The sequence below is a fragment of the Gobio gobio genome, assembly GCF_949357685.1.
Source record: "Gobio gobio genome assembly, chromosome: 19".
Classification (NCBI taxonomy): Eukaryota; Metazoa; Chordata; class Actinopteri; order Cypriniformes; family Gobionidae; genus Gobio; species Gobio gobio.
The window spans coordinates 33,916,043-33,940,602 of record NC_137112.1 but is presented as its reverse complement, the minus strand read 5'-3'; the positions used below and the strand labels follow the sequence as shown (position 1 = coordinate 33,940,602).

The window sequence follows — 24,560 nt, the reverse complement described above, 5'->3', positions numbered from 1 at the left end:
TTTGTATAGCGCTTTTTACAATACATATCGTTTCAAAGCAGCTTCACAGAAAATGCATGCGTCTACATTACAATTAAAAAAAGTGATTTGTCCACGTTATGCATCTCAGACATGCACACAGATTAGCAAACAATGTATTATTAATCAATATAATAATTTAATTAAAGGGTTAGTTCACCCAAAAATTTAAATTAGCCCATAATTTACTCACCCTCAAGTCATCCTAGGTGTATATGACTTCTTTCCTTCTTTCAGACAAATAAAATCGGAGTTATATTATAAAAATCCAGGCTAATCCAAGCATTAGAATTGCAGTAATAGTTTCTCTGTTTTTGAAGTCCATTAAAAATGCATCTGCCCATCAAATAACATGCTCCACGCGGCTCTGGGGTGTTTATAAAGGCCGTCTGAAGCGAATAGATGTGTTAGTGTAAGAAAAATATCCATATTTAAAACTTTATAAAGTAAACTTTCGGCCGACCGCCTTCCCTGTTCAATTTATGGAAAAATTGTTGAAAGTTCCCCTGCCGATTGAAAAATTAATGCGACCAGGTAGGCTCGTCATGACGTCACGTACGCATCTTGAGTTTCACTTTAAACATTCAACACTTTTCCACGGAAGGCGGTCGGCCGAAAGTTAACTTCATAAAGTTTTAAATATGGATATTTTTCTTACACAAACACATCGATTCGCTTCTGAAGGCCTTTATTAACACCCCGGAGCCGTGTGGAGCACGTTATTTGATGATCAGATGCATTTTTTATGGACTTCAAAAACAGAGCAACTATTACTGCAATTCTAATGCTTGGATTAGCCTGGACTTTTGTAATATAACTTTGATTTTATACGTCTGAAAGAAGAATGTCATATACATCTAGGATGACTTGAGGGTGAGTAAATCATGGGCTAATTTTCATTTTTGGTTGAACTATCCCTTTAAGGCTCAGAAATGAGTGAAATAAGAATACATGTTGTTAATGATTAGGGTATATACAAATAGAAAAATGCCTTTTATTTCTAAATGATGACATTTTATGATGTAAAACTCATACTAACAATATAAGTACACCTCAAGAAATATAATACTTTTTTTTTTAAATCCACATTATGGGACCTTTACATTCTGGACTTAGGGTTGTGCAAAATACCCCTGTTGTCTTACCTTCAGCAAAGTGGTCTTTGTTGGATTTAACCTAGAGTTGCATTCAACCTGTAATATAAAATAATTAAATAGACTTCAAATAGTGAAGGGTACAGCAAAAAAACAAAACAAAAAACCTTGTACTCGCAAACTTACCACAGCCTCCACAGCAGGGGAAGTGTCTCCAACCACCAGAAGAGCAGGACATCTGTACAGGGACAGACAGTGGGGAAAAGTATTACACAAAAAATAATAAAATAAAATACATAATTATAAAAAACACAAATTATATAAAAATAATAATAAAATGACCTGAAAATAAATAAAATAAAAAACTGCACAAAATAAAATAATAAAATAAAAGCTTACATCAAAGTCTTCACTGTGTTCTCATTGAGACCGGCAATTGGCCTCTCGATTCCAAGGTCTTGGCGCCTGTTAAAACAAAGACCTAATTTAGAAGATTTGTCAAGTAACGACCAATGCAGACGATTTCTTTAAAGAAAAGTAACTTACGCATTGTATGAGCCACAGAAGAGGGCCAAGTTGTCCTGGTTGATGTCCTGGGCAATGTGCAGGCGGTACGTTTGAATCAGTTCTTGGTTGTCCGTAAGCTCCTCCTAATTTATCAAAATAACAAATAAAAAAAACATTTTTATTAAAGCCATTTGGCTCTCATGGTGTTCACAAAGCATTATGGGAATGATTGTTGTAAAACCAGAGGGATTTACTTACAGTGCTGAAGTGATGAGACATCACAATGTCCACTAGATTGCTAGTCCATCCAGTGAGCTAGAAAAAACAAAAAATCAGAATAATATGGATATGGATTATACTGTGAAAGTAAGAACAGTCCTTAAGGCCTGGTTTCACAGACAGAGTTTAGATTAAGCCAGGATTAGAAGAAAAAACAACAACATTACTGGTGTGCATCTTGAGGCAAAAAAATGGCAGTGTCATATTTTAAGATCTGTCAGAGCAAGTTGCTGGGATTTTAGTCTGGGACTAGGCTTAAGCCTTGCCTGTGAAACCAGGGGGTAACAGTTTACAGGCGGAAAGATAATAAGTGTCAAAATTCCAATAACTTCCGACACTAAAGACACCTTTCTACTGATTCTGAAAACACCAGGAGAAAGATGCCAAAAGTCCCTGATCCCCTATGTGAACATGAGGAGGCATGAGGACTGCAGATGTGCACAGAGCAATAAACTGCAATGTCTGTAAATGCAAGTCACCTAAGAGTGCTACAGGGAGACAGGAAGGACAGCTTTAGCCATATGTGTCCCCAGATATGTTTAAGAAATTGCAAGTGCTTTGGTGGAAGAGTGGAGCAACATCTCACAGCAAGAACGGGCATATCCATATATAAAATAAAATACTGCATGTTCATCTATATAAATCACCATCTGTTTGTTCAAACTGTATACTCACCTTGGAAGCAGCCCAGTCTATCCAGCCCTCAGCACAGGGGTCCACATTGATCAAAACCAGCCCCTCTACCAGGGATGGCTGAATCAGCTGCAGACAGAGCAAAGGATTTATTTAGGGAATTAGGGTCTTTAATGAGGGAAACGTGTGGAGAGTGATTTAAAAATGCATGTAGTCATGGCAGAAGCTTTTAGCAGCATCTTCCTGTCACTGACATTAATCTTTCAGTGTGCCAGTCTATGCACATATGAAGGAGGATGAGAGAGCACAGCACAGGAAAATTACACAGGACACTTAGCAATGCGTGAATGAGAAAAGAGAGAGAGGGGAAGGGATGTATTATGGGTTGTTTTACATAAAATAAATGCTGAATATATCAGGCTTGTGAGTGTGTCAGATATTTAGACTTTGATCAATAGCCTCAGATGCTTGAGGCTGCAGTGCACGCAGTATAATAACGGTCCTGCATTCAGAGCCCCTCGGGGCAATGCAGTTTTGCGGCACTATTTTGACTCTGTTCTAAAAGGGAAGGTGGAGATGATATAAAAATATGAGATATAGCTGTTTGATGTAGGTCATATACACACACTGCAGTTTAATATGCAGCATCATTTCAGTGCTTCTATTAATTAAAACTATTATAAATCTTTTTTGTGAAAACTTTAAAAACGAAAAAAAAAAAAGAAAAAAAAAAGAACACTGAAACAAAATAAATTCAAGTTGAAGCCTAAAACTAAAAGCAAAAAAAAAAAAAAAAATGTAAAAACGAAATAATAATGACAAAGCTAATGTTTTTTTGTTTTTTTTACCAAATCTAAAATTAAAAGCTTAATTTTCCAGAAAAAGTGTTTATGAAGTTTATAGCAGTACATGATTTAAAAAAAAAACTATATTATGTTTTTATATAATTAAATAATATTACATTTACAAAAATAATTATTTATTGCAAATAGTTTTTTTTTAATAATGTCATTACGTTGTTTAGAGCATAATAAACAAAAGGGAAATTGAAAATGTATGTTTTATTCATAGTTTTTTTTTTTAAAATAATGTCATTACGTTGGTTAGAGCATAAGAAACAAAAGGGAAATTGAAAATGTATGTTTTATTCATATGTTATGCTATGTCCTCGTAAGTGAACACCAGGACATGGAATGACATGTATAGGCAAAAACAATGGGATTTTTTTTTTTCATTCACCAATATATTTTGAGGTTTCATGATTTTTTTGTAACCAAAATTTGTTTAAAGATAATTCTCAACTATGTTATGAAAGATATAAGGGAATGAATTGATATACCATTTTACTTTATGCAATATGTGGGTAAAATGGCCATACATGGGTTCCCATTCAATGCAATGTAGCTATACACCATCTAATTTGCATATTAATGTGTTCTTGGAGCAACATGTGATGAAAAAAGTAGTGTAATAACGGGAGTAATAATTGGCAACATTTTTATAATATCTAATATTTTATAGGAATATTGATTGGTAATTTCTTTCCCTATTCACTTGTTGTGTCTCATACAATGCCTGATAAACATGATTTTGGTGTCCTCTATTAAGGACATGTATGAAATCAATGCCCTGTTTTGTAACAGAAAGTCATATTTTGATTAGAAACCCCATAACATTTTCCTGAGATGCTAACAAATTTGAAAAGTAGTCAGATTTAAATGATAATTACAAAATTTAGCACTCTTATGGAAATATGATAATATTAGATCTTTCAGTCATTTTTAAAGACCAAGGAGTTGTTGTTGTCCTGGTGAAACCTCAAAACAAAATGGCCAACTCTTAATAGCCCTGAATTAAAACTGTGACATGTATGGTGTCAGAGAAATTCACTAAAATATAATGTATTTGTATGTGGACAGTGGCACACAGGAGGTTAAATAGATTTTTTTATACTTCCAAAAATGTGTTTTTCAAAAAATATTTATAACGGGCCGGTCAAAATGTTGCAGGGAAAGTAAAATTTAACACGAGACAGAAAAAAACAAAATGTTGTTGATCTATGCAAAACCAACACATTAATACGCATCCAGTCGCTATTATTTATTTTAGTAAAAACAAATAACGGGTTAAAAGGTTGGCATCCATGTTCCTTGTTTACAGCTGAGACACCAATACGTTGCTATGGTTACGCAGACGGGTTTGGGAGGGAATTCAGTACACAAACAGAATGCTAATTTAGGGGATTCAGTACCGTTATAAAGAAAGAGCGAGACAGGCAATGTTTTACGACAATAAAATGAAAGTGAAATGAAAAGCTGAAAAATGTCAGAGAACTCACAGCAAAGCGGCTTAAGATGTATGCACCTGCTCCCACACCAATGGCAATCACGCTGTTCACCCTGCGAACAGATACATACACATCCTGTGTCATTTTCAACATCTGCAGTTTTTCATCAGTGCTTCCTACAGAGAAATATTGTAATTCACTCAAACCATGACAAACTGCCATTGTGTGCAGTTCTGCCAGGCCGAGTCCTACAGATGAAGTGATGTCCTGTTCTGTCCTGCAGACCGCAGGTTCACAGACGGACCTCGCTGATTGATGTGCTAGAGAGTAATTCATTACTGAGGGACCAGCTGGACTTTGTTACTCACTTCAGCTGAGTCAGGACTGAGGATAACATCTCTGCCAGCTCATCCATGGTAGGGTACTGGTACCTGAAGAGCAATAAAGATAGAAAATGAGAATTATATAATCAATCAATACTAACAAAGGGAATAAAGCTAATAAATAACACCGCTCTGCATCATATTTGCTGAATGAAATCCAATACTTGTTTCTTACTAACTTTGAGGTCCAAAAATAGTGCATGTTTGCACGTCACTGCTGCTTTCAGCAACCATTTGTAAGGTGAAGACGTCATGTATTATCCCTTAAATCACCAGAAACATTGCCACACAGATGGCTTGCCAGGTTTGAACTCTTTGTTCAATGCTCTGCTTATTTTAACATATATGACATAATTTTTTGCCTAATCATGATTTCAAGTTAGAATTATAGCCAGTGACAGAAGAAAATGCAAAAATAGGTTATGCTACATCCATGGGTGTTTTACTACATCCAAACAGAGACAGAAAACAACATATTTTGTGAAAAGAATGTTCTTTATGTAAACTTCTTGTGTTTATGTAAAGTTATTTGACATTAATAGTTGTATTTGAGTATATTTTTTCACTCCTTTGAAGATTGTAAGTTAACATGCATTCTGAATATTTATTTTTGTCATTACACACATACATACACAGTATATATGAGAGAGAGAGAGAGAGAGAGAGAGAGAGAGAGAGAGAGAGAGAGAGAGAGAGAGAGAGAGAGAGAGAGAGAAAATATGAAAAAAGACAACATCAAATTACATAAAATTAGTCACTTTCTTGCAAATCAGCAGAAATAGTTTTTCAAGATGCAGGGCTGTGTAGTCGCAACATTTTGACAATGTGTTTAATGGAAGTGTTGCCTCATTGGCTGTGGGAATGTGCCACTCACCCTGTGGGAAAGGGGGGTGCTGCCTCCTGCTGGCCGGGGGCGTCCACGTGCACGACGGCAAAGTGCTGAGTGATCTCCATCATGTCCTCAAAGTTAAACAGGGTGTTGAAGCAGGACTTGTCTGAAAACCGACCAAACACCATCATCATACTCAGAATTCAGACAAATATACAATTTGTCTGTTATTTAAAAAAACATTTTTCACATACGGTTGAGGCCGATGTCATGGTAGGTGAGAATGACAGGGCGGTTGCCTTTAGGGCTGCCTCTCATGGTCACATGGAGCACACCGTGGGGCGTCTCAATGTCATGCTCCTGGAACAAACAACAAGAAGTCAAATACAGGCAATAAAATCCTCTCCTCAAAAACTTCTTCAAGCTGCCAGGAAATGCTTGAGGATGTGCTATTCTACTAAGTGTTTGGTGCTGCTGCTTTCAGGAAGCATGTATTTGTGTGGTAAGTGATATGTCCCATGAGAGGCTCAGACAGATGGCTGCAGGATCAATAGAAAGATCTAGAGGGAAGGCCAAGCAGCTGCACAGAACACTGCACGTTCCACCACACATCAGTACTGTTGCATTATACACTGATTTGGACTTATGGTTGAAATAAAGAATCCCTGGGCATTCAATTAATTTAAGATTAGTAAAATTATCATATTAATTTATCCAGTGATTCAAAGGGGTGGGTATCGAGAACCGGTTCCAAATTGCCCAGAACCAGTGATTTCGAAAAGATACGCGCATTTTGATTCCGCTTATCGGTTACTGTGTGCGCATTTTATTATGATTTTTAACCGCTGCACACACACGTAGGCCTACGTGCGCACAGAACGGGTCCTCTGGTGAACGAACTGAGTTCTCTTCCTTTTTGCACAGCACGCGAATGCACAAATACACACAATAAAAAAAAAAAAAGTTGGTTATGTCGTTAACGGCAGATTTTCTTGATGCTGTCTCTATGATAACTTGAATCGAACAACAAAAAGACGAGAAAATTCACTTGCTGCTCTAGACAGAATAACTTAACTATATTTGTAATGTATAGCCTATATTTTATCTATAAGTGCTGTGTTATTTTACATTTGCTTACAGTTTCTGTACCTACCTGAAAATGTTTATTATTTGGTCAATTGTATTTATTTGTGCAATTGCTAATTTGTCATTACTGAGTGTTACTTGTCTTTAATAATGCTTTTTTTTTGCTATGGTATTTTTAAACCATTGGCAAAAGTTGCTAGCTTGTTGATTTTTGTTCATATTATTCAGCTACTGTACAATGAAATGTTTTGCAATAATAGCCTAATAATAAATGTGTTTTTTACCCTATTGGAATCTAAATTAGGAATCGATAAGCAGAATCGGAATTGTTCAAATTAAAACGATACCCAACCCTAGTGATTCATATTCATTGGATTTATCCAAGTGATCTAAATCCAGAGATCTAATGCTCTAATATAAATAGCTATACATAAAGGTCTTTCTTCACTCCAGTTATCATCATCCAAATCTGTTTAGGAAGAAATCCAAAATCTATAATGCATCCTTCCAAGAGCCCAATTAGTGCAGTAATCGTAGTTACTTATCCTAGATACGAGGGCAAACATACCATACACAAAGAACCCTGCTGTTCAAATCGTTTGATTTAAAAAAATAAAATAAATTAATAATTTTATTCATCAAGCAGGCATTAAATTAATCAAAAGAGACAGTTAAGACACATTTATAATGTTACAAAAGTAAAATTTCTATTTCAACTGGATAATATTTGATGAACTTTCTATTCAAAGAAAAAATTAAGCAACACAAATGCCTTTTAACATGAAGAACAACGTATATGTAGAGGAAGAGAAAGAAAAACAAGGTATGTTACTTGAGCACCATATCAGCATATTATAAGGATTTTCTGAAAGATCATGTCTTTCATAAATTACATTTAAAAATATATACAGAAAACAGTTATTTTAAATTGTAAAAATAGTTCCTAATATTACTGTTTTACTGCATTTTTGATTGAATAAATGCAGGCTTGGTGAGCATTTCTTTCGAAAACATTAAAAAAAATCGTATTGATGACATCTAAACAGAAAAGCTTCCTAAAATTAAAGCTATCAATGTGGCTGCTGGCCGGATGCTTCCGAGTCATAACTGGGAGCGGCTGCGGAACAAAACCATCATCCTGAGAGTATGACTTTGCAGAACTGTAACGCACTGCAGCCCTCATGAGAGAGAGTGCTTTTCAAACAGAATAAAGCTCTGAGTCTAAACATTCTTTGAACTGTCTGATTCATATTGCACACAAAAGTGTAACAGGGGATTTCAGACATTTTTTCTTTCTAATCTAATTGGCTGCTTTATGCAACTCCTGAGATTCATTTTTTTGGTTGTTGAGGCAACTAGCAAGTCAACCTTTTCTGCTATTTCTACAGTGAGTCCGTCTATTATCTCAAAGAGTCTATTTCATGTAACCACACCCCTAAAAATGTAAACCAATTGATCGGTTTACATGTCAGTCTATCCAGAGAAAGCTGCAATGAGGACCAGACTGTGATGTCCCTAACCATATGATCCTTCAAACCCAACGGGTCTAAACCAAGATGGAATCGTCATATGCCTGAGAGAGCAGAGATTCCTCAACAGGAGAAGAACTAATAAAGAGATTAATGATAGGACAGAAAGTTTCAGATCAATTATCTGCTAACATATGATTATAATTGTGTTAATGTTTTATTCAATCTATATATCAGCAGAAGTAGATAGGCCTGTCATCAAGAGGGAAGACTGGAAATGTTGTCCTGGGCCTTGTGTTGAGGGAGGACTAAGGTCCTGGATCGAGTTTCATATTCAGTGATGTATATACTGACATCACAAGGCTGGTCTTTACGTGTGTGCGTGTGTGTGAGAGAGAGAATTCTGCACATCACAGCTTCCTTCCATAAATAATAGAATGAGTCACAGCAGAGGGACACAGGAGTCCTGAGGTAAGAAAAATTAGCTTCTATACTGAAGCTCTTGAATAAGAGTCACATAATTGTGACTGGCAATTATTTGCTAATACCTTTCTAGCTTTGGGGTCATCTTATATGCTGGAGTTGGCATACAGTTAAAAATCAAGTCCATGCCCTACATTGGTTTCTCTTCCAATAATCCATTTCCCTCCACGTCACAATACAGAAGAAAAGATTAGTCACTACAGCGGTTTCATCATGGCTTCAAACGCTGGCAAAATTTAGATGTATGCAGATATATGCAAAATGTTTAGTCTTTTTTACTGGAAAATAACCAAAAATATTGATGACTCATCCTGCACTACAAAGATTTTGTCCAATCAAATGCTCTCTAGAGGATGTCCCGCCCTCTAATACAACCTTCAACCGACTATCAATAAGCAAATCATGATTCATGGCAGTGAGTGATATAACTAAAACCAACCAGCTATTATTAATTAAATATGTCCCATCCAAACTCCATGTTTCAATAGCAAATACATCAATATGGGGTGAAAAATGTAGTGCAGTGAGGCATACTGATTGGACAAATAAATTTGGCCTTTAAATTTGGTTGCATTGGAACGTGTCCGAATGTTTTCAGCTCTCAGGGATGCGAGTGATCAAGGCCAGAGAGTGGGAGAGTCTGAAATGTAACATTTAAACATTTAAAGTCCCTCATGTTCGCTCTGTGAAACACACTCTCAATCTTTCAGACACACACATACACGCATTTACACTCTGCATGTAGGTCTAGAGAGTGTGGGAGAGTCTGGAAAGAGGGGCAGAATAGGAATGAGCCTGAAAAAAAGACTACTAATTCGGTGGGACAAAAAGTGATGGGTCATCATGATTCCAGACTAAGTCAACAATAGCTGTAGGAGGTCATCTAAACGCTGCAATCTATTCATTAAAAACTATAAACACGCTATAATATTATCTGATATCAAACGCTTGCATCATCTTTCTCTTGGTGCTCTTCAAAAGGAAAAAAAATCAGGATCGACTGGGGAGCACTGCAACGTCTGCAACCTGCTGTTCACAATAAAAAAAAATGCTGATCAACCAGCCGTCTTTCTGGAGAAATTGGTAAACCAATGATGTTGCTGGTTCAGCTAGTTAAGAAGCCTTGCAGGAGCCTCCAAAACACTAATTCAAGGTCTTTTCAACTGGGTAAGACATTTTTTACATTCAGACTGTGCCATAAGAACAGAAACCGAAGTGGACACATTTACAAAATAATCAAATGCTATTGGACTAACGTAGGTTTTTAAATGATTGATTATTAAATAATTCCCTTGTGTCAAGAATATGTGGCCACATCCCTGAATGCAAACATTCAAATATGGAGAAAGGACAATCAAAGCAGCCCTCTCTTGGGAAACTAAGCCAAGGTGTATGAATGAATAAAAGCCAACAGTCTCAGCCTATGCCCCACCACTCCCCCCACCCCCACCCCTCCAGCTAATAGCATCAATCATGGACCACAAGCCTGGGAGCCATTACACAGCACAAACTTGACGGCAGATAACTATTACACATACACACACAGACACAGATCCTAGTACACACTATCCATATACTAATGCATTCCTAGAAACACACACACAGTATATACTCTCTACCACACCCTGCCAGTAATGCTAGCGTATTTAAGTGCTCCAGATGTCCTTGATTAGCTTGACCTATCAGACCGTTTGCTGATCATCGGGATGTGTGCCATATTTAAATACACAAAAGCCTAATTTACCTGACAATCCCTCGACTGCACCAACATATCATTTTAGTGTAAATCATGTACATTTGAAGCTCCTGAACTGAAGATCTTTGTAACTAACAGTTTAGTCTCAGGCTGGTTTGATCTGTGGTAAGGTAAACAAGCTGAGAGGCGCATGACTCGCATGACTAATGCAAGAAAACACACATCCTTCCCTGGAAAGAATCACATAGACTGGCTCACACATCAACTACGACATGCATGCACATACAAACATATCTGATAGAACATAGGAGGATATCAGCGCTAAAACTGTAGGAATCAGGAGTAAGGAATCAGCCTCGGCTGTCAGTTGTAGTGGTCTCACACACTCACCACTGCATTTCCAATGCATGCATTCTGCTCCACATCCAGAACGGTTGACATGTTTCCACACACACGAGACAGTGACAGCTTCAGAGAGGAGACAGGAAGAGATGGGAGGATCCACGAGAGAAACACAGAGTGGCTGAAGGAGGGATGGAGGGGAACAGACAGGGAGAGCAGTAGCTAGGCAGAGATCCAAGAGGGAGGGGAGCCAGGAGGAGAGAGAGGGAGAGTGAGATAAATGAACAGAGGAAGTATGTTTTGAGAGGGGGAGAGAGAGAGAGAGAGAGAGAGAGAGAGAGGGGAGAGTCTGTTGAGATGCAGATAGAGTGAAAAGGAGAAAGAAGTGACTGCGGTTTGCGCTGGGTAGGCAGTGCTTGCTCATGCATACGGCAGCCCTGCTCTGATTGGACGAGGGGAAGTCAGGTGGGCGGGAGGTGGCAGGAGCAGGGATGAGAGGGGTGGGGCAGACACATAGAGGACGAGGAAGGGATGATGCTCTCCACTGCACTTTATTATTTGTTTTTGGGTGGGGTCAACCAGTTCACAGCATCAGATTCAACAAGAGAAAAGATGCAGAGATATATGACCTTACAAATCATTTGGTTTTGGTTTTGATTTGGACTAAATATATTGATTAAATACATGTTATTCATGGCAGGGGTTCCCAAATTTTTTTTTTGCCCCAGGACATATTTGATTTTATCAAGTGGGGACCAAGACCAACAAAAAAAATCTAAATTAGCGTCTGGTTTAAGCTTTTTTGGGTGTTAAATAATGGCAAATGTGCCAGTAAATTGACTGCCGCAAACCTTAGAAAATCTCCTTGCATGATTAATTGAAATACTCTCCCCCCATACATTTTGCACCTGAAAGGAAAACGCAAAAATAACAAATTTTTCCACTGTGTGTCTTTAGTAAATCTTGACAGTATTTTGTTTAATGCCAAAAGAGGGTGTGAGCTGGTGCAAGCTGTTAGTAAATCTGGCTCATGGTTTTTGATGTCAGAGTTAAGAATATTTATTTTGAATATTCAAAATTATATATTTTTGAACAATTATAATAATATTCTCAACTTTGCTTGTTTTTATGTCAAAAACAGTATGTCCGTGTGTGTGTGTGTGTGTGTGTGTGTGCCTACTTAACCATATAGTGGGGTCAAATTTGCACCTTTCAAAACCTACACTTGGGGACGTCTTCTTTTTTTTTAAATGCAGAAAAGTTTTCTGTTAGGATTAGGTTAAAGTATTTATACAATAGCTGTATATAAAAGACAATAGAGGTCTATGCTAGCCATAAATATATACACTATTGTTTTTAAATCCACACATAGATATTCCTGTATATGAATATGTCAGGTGTATGTTCAGTTTGTGTCCTTGTCTGCCTGCTGGTCTATGTTCCTAGTTAGTTTTCATGGTTGTTTCATGGTCATGTTGATTAGCCTCCCTTGTGTATTTAAGCCTTCAGTCTCGCCAGTTTTTGGTTCAGTGTTGTATACGTCTTCGTTTTCGTGGTTGCGTATAATATTTCTCCTAGAGATCTCCTAAATGTTACCTTGTTCAGGGTTCCCACTCTTTCATGAACACCAGATTCAAGGACTTTTTCAAGCACCATTTATTTTATTTCAAGCACCTATCAGATTCATAACCCAGCATATGTAGCATCACGAAAGACCTCTTAAAGTAGGCTACTTAAATGAACACTTTTGGGACTTTAGCTTATTCACTGTATCCCCCAGAGTTAGATAAGTCCATACATACCATTCTCATCTCCGTGTTTGTGTCTCAACTCTGTCTGACGCACCGCTAGCCTAGCTTAGCACAAAGACTGGAGGTAAACGGCTCCAGCTAGCCTACTGCTCAATAAGTGACAAAATAACGCCAACATTTTCCTATTTACATGTTGTGATGTGTATAGTTACATCGTGTACTAAGACCGGCGGAAAATGAAAAGTTGTGATTTTCTTGGCCGATATGGCAAGGAACTATTCTCTCAGTCCTGCGTAATAATCAAGGAACTTTGAGTCGTACCATGGATGCAGCGGCGCAATGATATTACACAGTGCCTGAAAGTAGTCCCAAGCACTCTCTCTGTGCGTTCAGGTTGTCACGTTAGTTATGTTGACAGAGGTTAGCTTATTGTCAGGCGCTGCGTAATATCATTGCTCCGCTGCCCCCATGGTACGGCAGCAAAGTTCCTTGATTATTACGCAGGAATGAGAGTATAGTTCCTATTATAGCTAGCCATATTGGCCTAGAAAATAGCAACTTTTAATTTTCAGCAAGTGTATGTCCTGCTCTCCATCGGTTCAAGTTTTCCCCGCTACCCCTCCACCGCCCAAACATAAGCAATGTTTCGTTCTGTCTTTGATAGCACATATACTGTAGGACAATTTTTGAAATAAGACCATTCTAAACAAAATTGATTTAAAATTTAATTCAAGCACTTTCAAGGACCTATATTTGTTTTCAAGTACTTTCCAGGCCTTGAATCCATGTGTCTGAAATTCAAGTACTTTCAAGAAGCGTGTGAACCCTGCTTGTTTGATTAATTAAATTATTAAATTCATTATGTTTTTGCTTGATTATCTCCATTCATTGCAACCACTGTTCGTGACAGCATTTAGACCTGAAGACTCACCAGTTGAGAACCACTGGTTTATTGTATAATTACATCCAAATAATTACTCAGTCAAATGAGCCATCAAATCAGTACAACAAGATCTACACCTATCAGTGTCCTTGGATTTACAATAATGTTTTTTTTCCTGATGTGTTTTCTACCACTGCAATAAATAATCACGGTTGCAGAACACACTGAAATAATTATGACCTAGCAGAGGTGCAGTGTGGTATATCATCTGAGCGATCTCTCTGCGGATCTTGGGCTCTGATAGGTTATTGATTTGTCTTGCTTCCATTTATCAGTAGATGAGGTTGAAACGTTGTTTTTCATTCAATAAGCCTCTGTGTTGCCCCCAAAGGGTTGTCATAGACAAACACAATCTGAGAAGCCATAGTCAGGGAAAGCTAACACAACTGGAGCTGTAACACATAAGATAAAAGAAGTCAGCATTTGTGGAATGGAATACAGAAATGCGCTTATAAAAGGTACGTACAGTGCTTTGTATTCGTAACAGCTCTTTAGCTAAAATGCATTATTCGGATAACTGCTACTGCATAATGCAACTAACATGAGAAAAAATATACAAACCGCCTTTGAAGTATATTTCATGTACTCAAGTGTTAAGAAGTAACATGGTTTAGTAAGACTTTATTTTACAGCGTCCTTGTTACATGTCACATGTACTTACTGTAGTAATTATGCATAATTGCATGCAACTAACCCTAAACCAAACCGTACTCTTATCCCTAACCCTACAGTAAGTACATGTTGTTAATTAATATTACTCAGTACTTAAATGTATAATTAAACTGTAACAAGAACACCTTACAATAAAGTGTAACCCATGGTTTTATTACTTATTGATGGACCTGCAGCTTTAGTAATAAATCAGACTGTTTTAGCCACTCTCTCCATCTCAGTGAGCAGTCGTGCGGAGCGTGCCGTGTCTGAGTGACCTTCAGGCGAGCATGCACACCAGAGGGCAAAATGGACAGACACAGCCTCATGAAGGCCTGTCAAGACTGACTGCTTCATAATTTCATAATCAACTAAATATCATTTATATAACAAACTACTCTGAAACTATCTGAAAATGGACACAGAAAGAGAGAGGTCAATGCGATTCAAAACATTTGGGTTACAATTTTACATTCCTATTTGATGAGACTGAGAGAACTGGTGATCAGAGATGAAATCATGTTATAAATTATTATTTTCTACTGAGCAGTGGTCTGTTGCTTATTTTGAATATTATCTAATAAATGAATGACACTGTATTACAGTCAAGGATATGACTTTGCCTACTCTGAGCTTCTGATGCCCTCTAGTGGATGATATAGTCTCTGAATACTGAACCTGTCGTGATGACTTGCAGTATTCACACTAGATGCTTCGGCTATTACTATTGGCTCAGAGGCGAAGGAAAAATAGGGTCTCCAAAATGGGGGCTCAGAGAGCTGAATCCCCAACTGAGACCTAAAGGGATAGTTCACCCAAAAATGAAAATTACCCTATGGTTTACTCACGCCTCAAGCCATCCAAGGTGTATATGACATTCTCCAATATAAGAGTATTCCACACGGCTCCGGGGGGGTCTATCCACTCTATCTGCAATTAATAAAATTAATTGAATCCATATTTAACATGTTATAACATGGCTTCTGATGTACTGCCTTTCGTATTAAAACTTACGGAAAAAGCGTAACTGGCGCATCGATGACGTCGGACGTAGCGTTTTAAACTGCGTGAGGTGTTACACTTTCTACGTTTTAAATAATAAATATGGATAAACCCATCGATTCACTTCAGAAGGCCTTTATTAACCCCCAGGATCCGTGTGGATTACTTTTATAATAGATAGATGAACTTTTTTGAGCTTCAAATTTTAGCATTCGCCATTGACTGCCATTATAATGCTTGGAAGAGCCAGGACATTTTTTAATATAACTCAGATTGTGTTCGTCTAAAAGAAGCATGTCATATACACCTAGGAGTAAATTATGGGACATTTTTCAGTTTTGGGTGAACTATCCCTTAAGAGAAAAAAAACACAGTAATAATAGCATTATAATAATTGCATAATAATTATAACAATTATAATGTGTGACCCATGCTGGCAAACTGAGTCACAATGAGAAAATTTTCAAAAATAAGCTGTTGTTATTAAATCAGACAATAAATGACTGAGCTATGCCTATTTGAAGTTGAGAGTCAGCACAGTCAATTTTGAGAAAAACCTAGTTAAAGTTCTGAAGGTTCGAGAAAAAAAAATTCTCACCGAGCAACCATACCTTAAAATTCTTGGTATAATAACACCTAATTTGGCACACCCCAAGTCAAAACCCATACCTTTAGGAAAAATATAATCAACTTTTTTCTATGATACCACAATTGTTTGATTAACATTAATGAGAATGTAACTAAATATTAAGACCTACTGTACCGCACGGATCTAATATAAAGTTACACATCAGATATTTTTCCCCAACAGTTAACCAAATGTTTATTTAAGACAAAATAAATTATGTTTGCGTGAATACTCGCCAAGAGCGCACGCTTCAGATGTGTCAGTCATCGCGAGTCAGATCCTTTTGTTTACATCAGCATGAGTTTGAAAATCACATTTCATTGGTTCAGACTCATGCCATCGAGAATTCGCTGTGAATATTCACAAAGTTGGAATGCTGTGCTTTAAAACGATACCAAACTTGTGCTGAGGGGAAGCACCAGTCGGCGAGAAGCGAGCAGAGAAAGACTCTTTTAAAACATACAAATAAAGATAATTTTAGAAATTGAACTACTATTTGGAGCATTGAGATTGCAAAACAAGGGCTTAATGAACAAATGTTTGTAAAAACCTATAATTTGACCAAAATTGAGTGACATTTTTTCACTTGTTTTGCCTGTAGCCCGTGCGCATTCCGACTTATTCACACAGAATGGATTTTTGCGGTTAAAAACGCAAGATGCAAGGCAGTGGAATGAAAAAACGCAAGGTCTTAAGACAAGTTTTTAGATAGTTTATCTTCTTTTAACTTTAACCGTGTTTTTAGAATGTTGTGTCGTGCTGCAAAAGCCACAAATACAATGGTCAAACACGTCAGCGCATGTTTACATAAAAAAACTATAAAAAACAATGCAGTGGAATGCGTTCTGTGTCACTGGCCCCACAGACTGCATTGCCTCTCTTCACCAGCAGAGAGCAGTCACTCCTTAAACCAAAAGGCATCTCAAGCACATGTAGGTGTTCTGCAGCACTCTGTGCTGATGTGAGATTGGATTGGCTGGCTCGGTGTCAGCACATCAACTGACTAACACTTAATGTGTGCAAGCTTGTGTATGGAGGCTTGCTGAGTAAGGAATACTAAAACCACTATATAATGTAGACCAGGTCATGCCTGATTCTGAGCATGCTCACTTCAACAGCTGCAGGCGCTATATTTAGCTCATCTGAGACCCCTGCTATGAAAGAGGAGAATGCAATTCACGAAGATACATTTCCATTTCCTCTATGCTACAGAAACCTTAAAAAACCCTATCAGATATGAATTTATAAATGATGTATACATCTCTATTTCAAGATACCAACCATCATTATATCATCTACTTTCAATAGAATGGATAATGTTCAATGTGGATAATCATGATATGCTTTACATGATGCATTAAATTCTTGAGCACCTTCTTTAAAACTAAAATTGGCAATAAATTGACTTATTTCAATTGAATAAAATCAGTTTATGGCTGTCGGAGCTGATTTGCAGAATCCTGCTGTGACAGTTTGAACACAAACACGGTATCAAAGCACATATTCATATCCTCCTGTGAGTCTTATTCTAAATCAAAATGGGTTTTTTTTCTCAAAATAACACCTTTGATATTAAAATATGAAGGTTGAACACCCTAAAAATATCTATAAATCACACCACTGTGATTATAGATATTTTTGCATACAAACCTCCAATGAACATCTAAGAGATAAAACTGACAAAGTGAAATACATAAGATAAGATATCTTACCTGACAGTCAAAGTCTTGGAAGTTCTGAGAGTTCTGTGGTAAAAAAAGATGATATTTGATTATTCCTTACTCACGGACTTGCATAAAAATGTCTAACAGTGTTAAATATTGATCACATCATCAATTATTCTCTCCCAGCCACTGCTCCTTTTTATATTTGACACCACTAGATGGAGTGAGAGGTCAGTGAGTCTCTCCAGTTCACGCATTTACCTCCCGGTTTCACAGACAAGGCAGAAGCCTAGTCCCAGACTAAAATGTATGCTTGAGTTGTTTTAACTGAAAGCAGCTTGCACTGAGAGATCTTAAAATATGTCAGTGCCATTGTTTTGTTTTCTAAGGCATGTTTATAAAAGCTTCTTAAATGTCCTAACTAAGCTAAGGCCTAATCATGGCTTAATCTAAACTCTGTCTGTGAAACCAGGCCATGAATAAAGAAATAATATAATTATGTCATGATTAACTCACCTTTATGTCTTAATGCTGATTTTTTTTTCCATTGGAACACAAAAGTAGAAAATTGAGAATTGTATTAAATGTTATATTTATATATTATTATATTATTTTAACCCTATGGCTGCTCTATGGTTTAGCCCATTCATCAGTTCCAAGGGAGAGAAGGACCACCCATAAAACATTTGTGCCTTCCTCTTGATTTATACTGCTCAGCACTAATGGGTGTAAGACATTTACATTTCTATTTTTAGCATTTTTGATATGGATGCTGTGTGGCAAAAACGAATGCCACGATTTATACAGACAAACGATGCCATGATGAAAATTCCTGCCAACAGGGGCTGCAGGAAGAATACAAATTATTCTGGAACGGATTGAAATATCTTTCATTGAGCATAAAATGTTGGCACCCCCATTCCTATCCTTTAAATTTCATTCTTATACCTTTTCTCTTGCTTAAACCATTTCACTTATATTCCACCCCATCCGTCCCTTTTTCATCTCCATTTGTTTTCACTTGCTACAGTAACTCTGACATGAATTATTCAGTTTGATGAAGTGAAAAAACGCAGGGGTAGAGAGGAACTTTGCCTCAGCTACAGGAAAACACACATCTCTAATACGAGGAACTGTGGAGACAAGACGTGTGTGAGAGCGTTTCCATTTGACACAGATGAGTAATATAGCATGTGTGTGTGAGAATCACAATGCATTACAGGGAGAAACAAGTTATGAGCTCTGCGGTGTCTATAGGCTTTATATTGTGTTAGATCTTGCTCTTCATACATTTATGTGCATATATATATATATATATATATATATATATATATATATATATATATATATATATATATATATATATATATATATATATATATATATATATATATATATATATATATATATATATATATAAATATAAATATACATACATGCATACACACAGTCAAACTAAAAATTATTCAGACACCAGATAACATTTTTTACTAGTGGGTGCAGGACATTATAGTTCATTTATGTAAGTGAGGATAGCAAAATAAAGTAAACGGTGACATCATATACCCAAAAATTATTTGGCTAATGCAACCTTTTACACCACAGACTGAACAAAATTAAAGGGTTACTTACTTCAGCGATTTGGCATTAAGCTTTTTATCAGTAGAAACCCAGTAGTATATTCAAATTATGGTATTTTCCCCCCTCATATCCCCCTGAGACGAAGGAATTATGCATTTTATCTCTGGAAAAAAACTTTTTTTTTGGCCAGAGGCTATAGACTACAGCCAGTAGAAGGAGCTAGTTCCGCATGTTATCAACCCGCCCATAGGGGAGAAATCTCACTCACAGAATATAAATGCGCACGGCCGCTCGGATCGGGCATTTATAACGGAGCGGTGCAGAGCAAAGTGAGTGTTCTGTCTTTTCTCGGTCTAGAAGGCACCAAATTCAAAAATAATTTCACATTTCTACTGAATAAAATGACCCAGTTTAAATACACATTCATCTTCATAGCACTGAAGCACCCCTTTAAGCATTGCTTGGTAATTGGCATTATCTAAATGTGTCCTTAAATTTAACAGCTGACAGCTGATTGGTTGATTGCAATCCATTACATACCTTTCTATTAAAGTTATCTGACATTATCAAGATGAATTTGTTCTGACACAGTTTAACTCGGACTTCTTGTCATATTTTATAACCATTTTCTAAACTATAGCGAATAAACGGTGATAATGTGAGAAAATGTTGAAGGTGTCTGAATAAATTTAGGTTGGACTAATAAGCAACAGCTCAAAGTCTGGCCACAGATCTATACATCTAGCTGAATATAAGACATATAAGATTTATAAATATTGAGAAAATGACTTTAGGAATGGGTTGGAAATTATAAACCCAAAAATTTTGATTTTATTATTATTTTGGTCAAGAATTGTTTAATATTAAAGGGGTCGTGAATTACATATTTTTGTATTGTTTTATAATTTTTCCTGTGGTGCACTTTTTACATCAATATTTAGAAATAAAAGGCATTTTTTCCTACCCTTATTTTAGACCTCTGATTTAAACTCTCTGATTGAAGGGGCGTGTCTGCTGTGAGACTTCAGTGTAAACGGCCATTGCTGTGATTGGCTGCTGTGAGACTTCCGTGTAAACGCCCTCTGCTGGGATTGGCTAACATCTTTGTATATGAAATAGCTAAGTATTACATGTGTAACCCTCAAAAACACGTTTTTACTGTTACAGCTCTCAAGGATAACTTATCGTGAAAAGTGCTGATTATAGCATTATATTTAGATTGTGGCATGAAAGGTTGTAGTGTTGATCATCAACAGAAATGTTGAGCGCATGAATGCAGCGATCTCGTCTTTTCAACTCGATTTCTGCACACTAACAAATTATTTCATCATAACTAACAGTGCAAACACAATGTAAATAAGATATTTGTTGATTATAATGGAAGTTTTGGCACAAGTCCAGAACTCAGTCCCTGACAAACTCGCGCTGTTTGATTGACAGCTCCAGCGATCACAAAGGGAGCGTTCTTTGATTGCTTTCTATATATATCATTTAAATCAGTTTTAAATAACAGATTATTTTCATCGTACTAAGAGACACAATGTGAAGTTGACCATTTAGTCACTGGTTTGATTCACTGGCACATAGAAAAAGAATATCTGACTGTACATGATCACTGGTCATAGATCAGGCACTAGAATGAACAGTTACTTACATGTTGTTGCATTACTGTCGAGTCCATATCGTAAAAGTCTGTTTAAAAAGCCTGCGCCGAAATTGCGACTGATTTACCAAAGAATCCACAGTGAAATGTACCACATATAAATAAATAATGCTCAACTGAGACGTTCACATTGTTGAAAATAAATAAAATAACCACATTCCTAGCATTAGGATCCTTTGGAATGTAATGTTGATATGCACATTCCACAATGAGTTGTTATCTGTTTGGAAACAATAAAAGCTGTTTTTGGACTAACAAGGAAGTTTTCAGTTCTGAAACTTACAGGATATTTTATAGTGTGATGACCTCTTATATGTCAAAAGCTCAAGGGAATTTTGATTTCGTAGTCCATGACCCCTTTAAAATAAAATATCAGTAATTCTTCTTGCACAAAAATACATTGCTTAAAATAAATTATTATTTAACTACTGGCCCCTCCCCCAAAAATATTTTATCTTGTTATTTATTCATGTTTACAGTACACTGACCACTAAGGGCCTGTTTACACCTGGTCACTTCATGCGTTTTTACTGATCGGATAGCTATCAGATTTGTAAAAAAAATTTAATTTACACATGGCCACATCTGTGTCTCCACAAAACGAATATAAATCCGATATTCAATTCCCGCACTGCATGCAAAATTAGCGTAGTTCACGTCAATGAAAGCAACAGATATGAGCGTTATTTTTATTTATAGTTAATTTCAAGATCAAAGACTGCAACAGGAGAGAACGGCATCAGCACTGGTAAGATCATTTAGTCTCACTACTTTTAATGAAGATTAGATTGTGTTGAGTTGAGCGTGTGACTTACTTTCAGTTTCATTTGTTGCAGTTTGCGCGGGCATTCTGAAGAGATACTAAGCTACTCGTATGTGACGATGTGTGTTGCAGTAGCGCTGTCATATCTGGCTGCGGGGAGCCGGTATAACATGCTCTCGTGCTTATTTTTGACCATTTCCAGAGGGGTAAAATTGACATGTGGCTTCAACAACCAGATGTATTTACACTTGTCCAGTTTCGTCTGGAGTGCGTTTAAAGAAGTGATCGGATTTTAAATCAGTCTCGAAAGCGTTTCAGAGGGCATTTACACCTTGTCTTTTCATGATCATTTGATGACTTTACTATCATTTACAAATATTCTAAATATTAATAATAATAAAAGTAAAAAAAACAAGGTGTGTACAAGACAGAAGAGGGGTTTGTTGTGCAAATCTGACCAATATATCACTAGTAAATGATATACACAAGTATACACTATAGACACTAGTAAGCTATAGCTTGTTTATGATTGTGTAAACAGTAGACAGACATAGTAGTGAGTGTGTCTGTGTGTGAGTTGAATGTTTCTGATGTTTATCTCACCTTGTAGGTCAGCAGAGGCTTGATCTCGGTCAGCTGAACATCTTGCAGCTCATCCATCTCTGTGTCTCTCTGCACTACAAAAAAAAAATTCTCATTAAAATGTACATAAAAAACAATGTGCACACCATCTGTTTCAGTTGAACCTAATCTAGTCTAATACATTCCAACATTGCCAGACAAATCTCATGTTGCGTCACATTTGCAGGAGACCTCACCTGAGTCAACACAGAGGCTTTGTATTGAATTTCTGTTAATAAAACATGCTTTGCGATGTACTTAGCAGACTTCTAATAATTTCCACCCTTGTAAATCAAGCGCAAGTGTAATCACCCTTTTTATTTTTAATTAACCTGGCCGACCTGAGATTGGGTATCAGCCCACAATAGGTAAACAGTAATAAAAGCTGAGAGCCAAAGGGAATGTCTCTACAATTAAATCTGCTCTTTTCTGTTGCCTTGGGAACAGAGATGTTTTGATGTAAGGGTACAGTCTGCTAGGTAGTTAATATATAAATGTTGCATGATTCTGGTCTGCGATTAACATTCTGGAGGCTAAGTTGTATGCAAGGATCAGTTTTTAAATCATTTTTCCAGTATAATCAATTCCTGTTCTCAATACATGGACCGAGACAGGAACGATCACACAAATTGTTCCTTATTTGCGTCCCTTCGATTTGCACTGGCTGCTAATGAGTGACTATGCAAATTAAGCCCCTTGTTGTTTGTCAATCACCATTCAAGGTGAGACCAACAGAAATATGATGCATGATCAAATACTAACCTAGACGCAACAAAAATGTGACATTCGGTATGAAAGATGTGCCTATAGAGATCTGCTGAGCTCATGTAAGGTGGAATGAATGACATGCTGACGTGGCTTAACCCACTTCCACTAGCCTCATCTGTCTATTGTCACAGTCATTCTGACCTTCCTGACCTTGGGATGGGGGTAAACGTGACTGGCTGCTTCAATTGTAACTCCTTCAAAGGACTGAAGGACCACCCTCAGATGAGCCAGATGTGGTGACGATATGCAGTTTATGGGTTTTTAAAACATTTTAAATCAAGATTTTTGGTTGGAATTGATAAGAATACACTACATAATTTATACTGCTTAATTTAGGGATGGTTTAGGGAGGGATTTTCTTTTCTTTCTTTTTTTAAATCTCTTATGCTCACCAAGGCTGCATGTATTGTATCAAAAATTCAGAACAAAAAACAGTAATGTGAAAATGCTTTACACTTTAAAACAACTGTTTTTCACTGAATTATTTTACCCTAAAGAAATCATTCTAATATGTGACCCTGGACCACAAAACCAGTCATAAGTCGCATGGGTATATGTGTGGCAGAAGCCAACAACACATTGCATGGGTCAAAATTATAGATTTTTTTTATGCCAAAAATCATTAGGATATTAAGTAAAGATATTTTGTACATTTCCTACCGTAAATATATCAAAATGTATTATTAGTAGTAATATGAATTGCTAAGGACTTCATTTGGACAACTTTAAAGGCGATTTTCTCAATATTTAGATTTTTTTGCACCCTCAAATTCCAGATTTTCAAATATTGTCCTATCCGAAGAAACCATACATCAGTGGAAGGCATATTTTTTCAGCTTTCAGGTGATGCTTAAATCTCAATTTCAAAATAAATTATCTTTATGCCTGATTTTGTGGTCCATGGTAACATATGATGATTTGGTGTTCCGGAAACATTTCTTAATATTATCAATGTTGAGCAAACTGCTTAGTATTTTTGTGGAAATCATGATACATTTTTTCAGGACTCTTTAATGAATAGAAAGTTCAAAAGAGCAGCACTTTTTTAAATAGAGACCTTTTGTAACATTATAAATGTCTTACTGTCTCTTTTGATCAAATTAATGCGGTACTGCTGAATAAAAAGTAGAAAAGTAAAGAAAAATGTCAACAACAAAAAAACTGACCCCAACTTTTAAATGGTAGTTTACATTATATATTTTACATCCTGTAACAGTTTTCACAAACCTATTTGCCTTCATCTTTGGTGTGACAAATGAGTTTTTAAAAATATAAATATATGTCTTCAAATTAAATGTGCAGTTGCAGTACAAAAATGTTACATTTTAATTTATTTTTTAATTTTCAAAGTTGCATAGCAGCTTCCCTTATGTCAGTTCAGTGGCTTTCATCAATAAATTAGCAGAGCAGCATGAAATC

The 24,560-nt window shown here is 36.6% G+C and overlaps 1 protein-coding gene across 4 annotated transcripts in view; it reads right to left on the bottom strand.

Annotated features, from left to right (window-relative positions):
- ndrg3a (ndrg family member 3a) overlaps positions 1-24,560 on the bottom strand; it is a 57,443-nt gene that overhangs the window by 4,647 nt on the left and 28,236 nt on the right. For 2 of the 4 annotated variants that reach the window (XM_079844954.1, XM_079844953.1), the window contains exons 2-13: positions 22,356-22,429; positions 17,794-17,826; positions 6,285-6,390; positions 6,076-6,196; positions 5,187-5,249; positions 4,870-4,930; positions 2,574-2,660; positions 1,878-1,934; positions 1,659-1,762; positions 1,512-1,577; positions 1,299-1,350; positions 1,164-1,211 (exon numbers count right to left, since the gene is read on the bottom strand). In XM_079844954.1, the coding sequence (XP_079701080.1) occupies positions 1,164-1,211; positions 1,299-1,350; positions 1,512-1,577; positions 1,659-1,762; positions 1,878-1,934; positions 2,574-2,660; positions 4,870-4,930; positions 5,187-5,249; positions 6,076-6,196; positions 6,285-6,390; positions 17,794-17,826; positions 22,356-22,412 (855 nt within the window). In that variant the 5' untranslated portion in view covers positions 22,413-22,429. Of the gene's footprint in view, positions 1-1,163; positions 1,212-1,298; positions 1,351-1,511; positions 1,578-1,658; positions 1,763-1,877; positions 1,935-2,573; positions 2,661-4,869; positions 4,931-5,186; positions 5,250-6,075; positions 6,197-6,284; positions 6,391-11,154; positions 11,500-17,793; positions 17,827-22,355; positions 22,430-24,560 lie in introns of those variants that run through there. The other 2 variants (XM_079844956.1, XM_079844955.1) reach the window with 2 other exon arrangements.